Here is an 8,822-nt window from a genome sequence, read left to right as displayed (position 1 = left end):
TTATATCTATTCAAGAAAGGGGAATTTTTGAATATGACTAAAACAGTGAATCATGTAAAAAGGAAAAAGGGTTTTGTTGGACCCTGGGACTTGTCATATGAAAACATAATACCTTTATCTCATATTCAACAAACTTGAGCATTATTATTCTGTTTCCCACACGTATCTCAGTATATCGGAACTGTGGAAAAACCGTTTAATGGCAAAACACACTCTTCCTGTTAGTCTGGGCTGATGCTTAAAAAAAAGTCTCTGTATGTGATTCATTTCGCTGTAAGTTCACAGAAACATGATGACGTTCACAAACGTCTTTAGCCTTTTCTCCCTTTATTTTCCCTTTGTGTAGGTCAGGAGTAAATAACAGTGAAAGCCAACACAATCACAGGACTGGCCAATATTAACAACTGCAATCTTAAAGACGGGGTGGTCTGGGAATTTTGCTACAAAAGAGAGTGAAACAGTATTAAAAGATCTGTTTCATGGGTGAATCTAACATGTCCGGGTCATATTTCACCCCAAAAATCAAAAGAATGAAATAGGAAAGATATTGCTTAAAGAAAATGAAGCCTATTTCTAATTTAGTTGTTACATTGTGACAATATTTTAATGAAAATTAAGCACAATTTTAACCAAATTCTTAATACTGTAAAAAAACAAAACTGTATTCTCATTAAAAATGTGAAAAATATATTATTTTGAATGGTAAAGAACTCATACATTACATATTTATCGTACAACATTTATACCGATTTAAATAATACAGTATTTATTGCAATAAAAATACTGCATTAAAGTAATGAAAAACTGAGAATTACAAAAAAAGTTACCTTTTTCAGCAATTATGAGAATTTGGGTAAAATGTCTTTTGTTAAAAACAATGTCAACATTTTAATGCACCTAAAAATGGGCTAAATTTTACATAAGCAAATGTCTCATTTTTTGATTTTTTGGTGAAATGTCACTTGAACATGTTTGAGATTCACACTCAAACCACTGAAAAGTGGAATGTGCCTCGAAACGTAGAGAGCGCCATACATAGACAGCACTTTTAGCCACCTTAAACATAAGGATATAAGAAAAATAGGCAGCTCACTAGTTTTGAGTCTAGATTTGCTCAGTGTAACACCATTTCATAGTGCCTCATTCTGTTGGCTAAACTAAAGTTTTCCATTTCCCTCTATTACAACAACTGATGTTGTGTTTGCACACAATCTCTCTCTCTCTCTCTCTCTCTCTCTCTCTCTCTCTCTCTCTCACACACACACAAACACATCAAAATATCATAAAAAGCAGCAATGTAGTCTCTCCTGTATGAGTGTCCTGTTGTGTCTCTCAGGTCCTGGAACTGCAGGTATAACTAGAGAAACGCTCCAGTAATCTCACGTGTACCTTAGCGCATGTTCAGCGCACTAGTGTGAAGGCCTGTGTTCTCAGAGGTCCGTGTGTCCTGGGTTAAACCAGGCTCCTGGGTGTACCGTTGAGCGCTGCTGATTTGAGCCGGGACAGGCCGTTACCGCTGCTGCTGGGGGGGCTGGACTGCACCGCCACTCCCGTCCTCTGGGTGGAGCTGCTCACCTCGAATACCTCGTGGATGGCCTTTCGAAAGCAGTGGAAGTTGTAGTCTATCAAACCTGTGGAAGATAGAGACATGAGATACGTTCAGAATCGCATATTTACACACTACAGAATTGAATATGCCGAGACATCTTTAAGTAAGAAACAATACGGAGCCCATAAAGGGACATGGTAGTGGAACAATAATATAAAGAGAATATATTTCAAAACCTTCGCTCGCAAAACTTTTTTGTTCCCCAAGAAACTTTACGTTTACTCGCAAAACATCTGCGTTTCCCCAAGAAACATTTGCCCTCCTCTGAGGAACTTTGCTTTCGCTTGCGAAACTTTTGTGTTCCCCATGAAACTTTACGTTCGTTCGCAAGACTTTTGCATCTCCTGAGAAAACGTTTGCTTTCCCCCAAGAAACTTTACGTTTACTTGCAAAACATTTGCGTTCCTGTGAGAAACTTTGCTTTCGCTTGCAAAACTTTTGCGTTCCCCAAAGAGACTTTGCATTCAATCTCAAAACTTTTGCATTCCCCCCCCAAAAATTTCCGTTCACTTGCAAAACATCTGCTTTCCCCTGAGAAAACTTTTGTGTTCCCCCAAGAAACTTTGCGTTTATTCGCAAAACATTTGCATCCTCTGAGAAAACTTTGCTTTCGCTGGCAAAACTTTTGCGTTCCCCAAGAAACTTTACCCTGGAAATCCAGAGTTCTCGCGAGAGCACAAGTTGAATTTGCTCAGCGAGTTTACTCTGGTGTCGAGTAATGATGCTCATTAAATATGCCCTTGTATCCGAGCTGCACCAATCACATCGGGTTATCTGATATAGGCGGGCCAGAGGCGAGCTAAACAGAAGACGACAGCGCTGTGACGTCGAAGTCATTAGTAAACATTGCAAGATGGCTATGGGAATTTTTGAATATGACTAAAACAGTGAATCACATAAAAAAGGAAAAATGATTATTTTGGACCCTGGGACTTGTCATATGAAAACACAATACTTTTATCTCATATTCAACAAACTTGAGCATTATTATTCTGTTTCCCACACGTATCTCAGTATAACAGAACTGTGGAAAAAACGTTTAATGGCAAAACACACTCTTCCTGTTAGTCTGGGCTGATGCTTAAAAAAAGTCTCTGTATGTGATTCATTTCGCTGTAAGTTCATTTTTCAAACCAGTTGTTTCAAACGGCTTTGGCCGCTACAACGAACGAGTTAGACTTGGCTTTTTATCTAAAAGAGGAACAGAAGACGGCGCTCGAATCCTTCCTTTGTAAGAAGGGCGTTTTTGCTGTTTTGCCGACCGGACACGGCAAGAGTTAGCCTGGGAAAACCCAGACAAACTTCCGGCAAATTTAGATTTGCTCTACAAGTAGTCTGGCAAAGAGCCCATTCAAGCCCATTTCTAATCCGTCGAAATCGCGGCACCAATCAGAAATGTTGAGGCGGGCTTTACACGATGACGATCGCTCTGATTGGTTAGGTCTATCCAATTGCGCCCAGAGGCATTTGAGCGACATCCGTTGGTGAAGCGCACCAACTTTTAAATGCATTATTATATTCGAATTGCAAACACATGAGGACAGTCTCCATGAAAGACCCACGATGAACGTGCTACTACATTTCGCTCCGAAACGGTAGGAAATTAAATTAGATTTAATAGAGGATTTTAACTGTGACAAGATGATTGACAGGGCAGTTTACGTGACAGATCCGTCCGATAAAGATGACGAAGTAGTATGTCCCAAAGGTTGCCTATTTTTTTGCTACACATTCAAAAGTAAATACCTTTTCTTCACAAAAAGAGTACATACTTTTATGCCGTAGTGTAACTTAGGCGAATTGGGACGCAGCATATGGCTTTGCACGATGACGATCGCTCTGATTGGTTTTAGGTCTATCCAATTGCGCCCAGAGGCATTTGAGCGACGTCCGTTGGTGGGGCTTGTTGTGATTGGTCGTAGTGTTCTCCAATTGTGTGCAGTGAGATTTTCAAATGCATGCTTGGTGCCGCCCCTCGAGCTGGCCGAGTTTCATTAGTCGATGCCAGACCATTAATCTTTCAGATTTAGGTCTGGATTTGCAGGCTAAAGAAACTTAACATTCATTCGCAAATCATTTGCATTCCCCTGAGAAACTTTGCATTCGCTCGCAAAATTTTTTGCATCCCCCCCCAAGAAATTTAGCTCACAAAGAACTCAATAACGATCGCAAAGTTTCTTGAAGGAACGAAAACATTTTACGAGCGAACGCAAAGTCACATTTTTTTGTCCATTACCTGCTTTATTTAGGGTGTGAAAGTAAAGTAAAACCAATCAAATAAATGACCCGCAGTCTAAATAACACTTCAACTTCACACAAGTCATGCTGACGCTCTAGATTGGGCGATCGTGTCTGTACCTTTCCTCTCGAAGCTCTCCTCTCTCAGGATGCAGACCAGAGCCAGGAACTTGGTGACCTCCTTCAGGTAAAGCACTGTGGTGTTGTTCAACTTTATGATGGCCAGAGACTCTTTATCATACGCGTTACCGTTGCCGTCGTCTTTTAGACTATACATTCAACAAATGGACAAAACAAAAGGATACGATATATCACAATCATCTTATATCTTACACTGTCAGCATTAAAAAGGATACAAGTTCGAAATAATAATCTATATTTTAAAATAGTATATATATATTTTTAATTGATATATATAGACATTTATAATGTTACAAAAGATAGAATTTCAAATAAATGCTGTTCTTTTGAACTTTATATTCATCAAAGAATCTTGGAAAAAATGTATCACGGCTTCTACAATAAAAATATTCAAATAGAAAACAACAATATTTCACAATATTACTTTTTTTTACTGTATTTTTGATTAAATAAACGCAGCATTAGTGAGCATAAAATACTTCGGTAACACTTTACATTAAGATTAATTAGTTAACATTAGTTGAGTACCTTAGTTAACATGAACTAAGAATGAACAACACTTCTACAGCATTTATTAATCTTAGATAATATTAATTTCAACATTTACTAATACATTATTAAAATCAAAGGTTATATTTGTTAACATTAGATAACCCACTGCGAACTAACATGAACAAACAATGAACAGCAGGATTTTTATTAACTAATATTATATTAACAAAGATTAATAAATACTGTAACATATGTATTGCTCATTGTTAGTTCATGTTAGTTAATACATTAACTAATGAACCTTACTGTAAAGTGTTACCACGATTTCTTTCAAAAACATTAAAAACATCATACCGACTACAAACTTTTGAACGCTAGTGTATATTTGTATATAGAGCATTGCAGTGTAGTAAAGACAAATAAAGCTCAAGGTCTTCAGGATGGACATATTCATCTGTTTTATGCTGTGTAACGTTCACAGATTCTCACCCATAAATACACGAGACGTCAATGACGACATCGATCATGTCACAGCAGAGCTCGTACGACTGCATGTCCACTGGAGAGCTGTCCGTGGCGATGTAGATCTTACTGACCACATCGAACAGGAAGGCTTTCTCAATCCCAGAATTCTGAGAGGAAACAATGCATTTACAAATATCCACTTATCAATTCTGTTATTTGTCTCTTATGTGCATCGATAAACACCAATAAAAGCATTTAGAGTAGAGACATTTTATCTAGATCAAGCTAAATTGGACATTAATGGATACTGGAAGCATTCAAGAAGCAATCATTATGAGTAAAGCAGCTGTGTACATACAGAAATGAATATGTTGAGGAGGTTTTCCAGCGTTGGCAGTTGAGGGATGAGCTTTTGGACCACTTTACTGAAGGCCTCAAATATGGAGTGATCATAGATGCTGGTGAGATAGAAACTGAAAACATACAAAGAGAAATATCGCTTGTTAACATAACATATTCATTCATAATGCAACAATTACATTCAGAATGTCAGGAAATGAGCTTCAAAAGGGGATGAATTTAAGCAATTTGCCTAATAATAAGAGTAAATATTTTATTGAAATTATGGTTTTAAAAACAACATAAGAAGCATAAAGATGAACATAAAGTGACGTGATACTTCAAATAAAGATTGTATAAATTACACCAGTAGGTGGCGACAAGTGACTGATAAAAAATCCGACAAGTGACTGATAAAAAACAAATAATTTTGTGATTCTCAATTTATCCAGAATCATGGTGTTATTTGAGTTTTATTTTGTACACTATTAGAGTATCAAAACAGTTCTCAAGTTTTTTTTAATCTAAAATGTATATTTTATTTAAAATTTATTTTATTTTAATTCGCAAAAACACATTTTAAGGGTTGCACTTTATTTTAAGGTGCCTTTGTTACGCTGTAATTGTGTATTTAAGTACTAAGTATTATTAAGTAACTACATGTACTTACTATAGGATTAGGATCAGAGTTTGGTTTGGTTTCGGATTAGTTGCAGGTAATTATGCATACTTTATAGTCATTACTATAGTAACTACATGTAACACTGTAAAATAAAGTGTTACCATTTTAATTTTTAGTTTTATTTAACAATAACAACACTGTTAATTACACAATCTCTGATGCATTACTTGATGGAATATCTCGATAGCCTTTCTAAAAGCGCAGCATAATCCTATCAAACACTCGGTATCTGTCATTAGACTGCAAATTGATCAGTACATCAGGACGACCAACCTGAGGTGAAGCTTTTCCAGACTGGCGTCAGCTAGATCATCATTAGCTCTCTGATGAATGTCTCTCTGCGTCTCTATCTTATGATCGTCTGATAAACCGTCCACCTTATGTATAAACACCTCAAAATTGATCTCCGGGTTCACCCTGAATGCCCGCGACACTGTGAGATGTAGCCGCCCTAATGCTTCTACATAGTCATCCTACAGAGAGAGAGAAACACATCCATACATTATGTTAATAACAGCCATTAAAGTAAGCAGTTTGAATGACAACCACTCTTCAGAATCGCTCTCATATTTTCCCGGTTGTCGGCTTACCTGAGCATCGATGACAAAAATCAACGCGCCGGTGCCCCTGAAAATCATCTCGTAATCGAAGGTGGGGTCGAAAAAGTCCACCTGCCCTGGAAAGTCCCATATGTGAAAGTTCACGAAGGAACTGGCGGAGATGTCGTCCTTGTAGATCTTGTTGGTGCTCTCCAGGAAGAGTGTCTCATTGGGAGACATCTTATGAAACACCACCTGAGATTCAAAACATTAAGCCATAGCTCAATATGGACATATAGATTAAAAATAAAATAAAAAAACAGATTCTGATATAGTCAACTTTTCACACAGTAATAAAACCATCTTAAATATACACAAATGACAAAAATATTCTAAAAAAATATTAACACAGAAAATGCATTCCAGAGATTTTAAGCAGCATTAAATGTTACTTAATAGTTAAAGGAAATATTATTTTGCAACTAGGGTTTTACATTCAACATTTGCAAAGCATTTCACTTGGTTATGTCCGGAGAACTAGCAGCTGTTCCATTAAAAATAAAAAACAAAGCTTTTTTTTTCCCTTTTGCAATAACATGCACTGATAAATTATGCATGTTATGATCATAGAAATTTATTAAGAAAGTAAACATTCACTTTAATTTCATGTTGACTTCAGTCAACAATTGTTCAATAAAAGCCCCATTCATCTGACCTGGAATAAAAATATAAAGGGGAAAAATAATATTACGACAAGCGCTTGTATCATTACAGAACGGTTTGTTTTCATTACACATTCTTGAGTTCATTACTAGCTGGAATATTGTTGCAGGAAGCCCATATGATAATACAAACATAATATTTGAATAAATTATAACAATAATAATATAATACATAAATAAATGATATATATAACAATTATAACATATGAATATAAATCTAATACGACAATTAAATAAATGAGAGCCTGATCAGAATGTCACATGTATTTTACAAAATAAGGGTAAACATGGTACTTTTGGTAATGCTATGATTTATGTTACACTTACAAAAGTACTAAACGTAATATAACATCACACAAAAACATACTGACCTTACAAGCATGTGAGGGCACAAGAGTACGGTGATGATTATGGTAATAATGATACTTTGAAATATACAGTTGTACTCCATGTTACTTCCAAGAATACCATGGTGCTTTTAGAAATAAGGCACTATGAACCTGTAACGTTACCATGGTATTCTCGAAAGCACTACGGTACATATCAAAGTACAAAAGTAGCTACTAAGTTACCATTTGATAGCATTGTACCATGGAACTGCCACAGTACGTTTTTGCACAAAATTATATACCTTTTTTATATTGTAATGTACTTCAAAGAACACCATGGTATTATCATCGTGTTAGTGTCCAAAACCAGGGCATTACCATAGTACTTTTTTAGTTAACGTTAGTGCAGTGCTGTATCCATATGGGATCTGACCTTCTGGATGGAGGATTTCCCGCTTCTCCTCAGTCCCATCAGAAGGATTCGGGGTTTATTGTCTGCAGAGGGAGAGTTCTCCATGTTCTCCTGCATCATGTCCATGTTTTCCACGCCGTAGCCGAAATCTTTGGGGAAAGAGTCCACCAGGCTTCCGGCTAGCTGCTCCTCGTACTCCATCGACATTACAAATCTATATTTGAACCTTTAAATCCCTTTGATCTGTCTACGTTGACTTTGTAGGATCTATTTGAGTAATTGAGGTGGGATCGGTGTGGATTAAATGTTTAGTTTGGATACAGATGAGGAGGTTTCATAGTGGGAAGCGGTTAGCTTGCTGCATGAACACAAACAAACGGGAAGCTGATCATATGACAGGCGCAGAGTAGGAACGCCTGCAGGCGAGCGGAAAGGTCTGACGCGTGAGCAGCCTCTGAGTGGAGCGGTCTCTCAGATGATCAGCGGTTGATCATTCCGAAAATGTTAAATGTGAACGAGAGGTTCACATTTTGGAAACATTTTTTGAACATATTATTACATGTATGAAATACGATGAAATGTGCTATTCACAAGTTCTTTTTTTACTTTTAATTCCGTCATTTATTTGTTTTTAATGTAGAACAGGCACTGGGACATTTTGTTTTGTTAAACTTAATGTACAAAACACCAGTGGGACGAGAATTTGACTCTAAACATACAGAAATTATATTTATTTTTATTATATTAAAAGATTAGCAAGTTCATAAGATCTTTTCCCTCGTTCTTTATATTTATATTTAAGTATATTCCTGCAAAGCTGCCTTAGAAAGCGCCATACAAATCAATTTAATTGA

At 36.6% G+C, this 8,822-nt stretch overlaps 1 protein-coding gene across 1 annotated transcript; it reads right to left on the bottom strand.

The window, feature by feature from the left end:
- Positions 1-457: 457 nt before the first annotated feature.
- Positions 458-8,369, bottom strand: rragcb (Ras-related GTP binding Cb). The gene is made up of 7 exons (XM_079879327.1): positions 7,990-8,369; positions 6,557-6,760; positions 6,240-6,439; positions 5,304-5,418; positions 4,970-5,112; positions 3,968-4,116; positions 458-1,631 (listed from the first exon to the last, which is right to left on the bottom strand). Exons 1-7 carry the CDS (start codon positions 8,173-8,175, stop codon positions 1,453-1,455), a joined length of 1,176 nt encoding a protein of 391 aa, XP_079735453.1. The 5' UTR covers positions 8,176-8,369; the 3' UTR covers positions 458-1,452.
- Positions 8,370-8,822: the final 453 nt, after the last annotated feature.

This window comes from Squalius cephalus (assembly GCF_949319135.1).
Source record: "Squalius cephalus genome assembly, chromosome: 8".
NCBI lineage: Eukaryota > Metazoa > Chordata > Actinopteri > Cypriniformes > Leuciscidae > Squalius > Squalius cephalus.
This window is presented reverse-complemented; position numbering and strand designations above follow the sequence as displayed.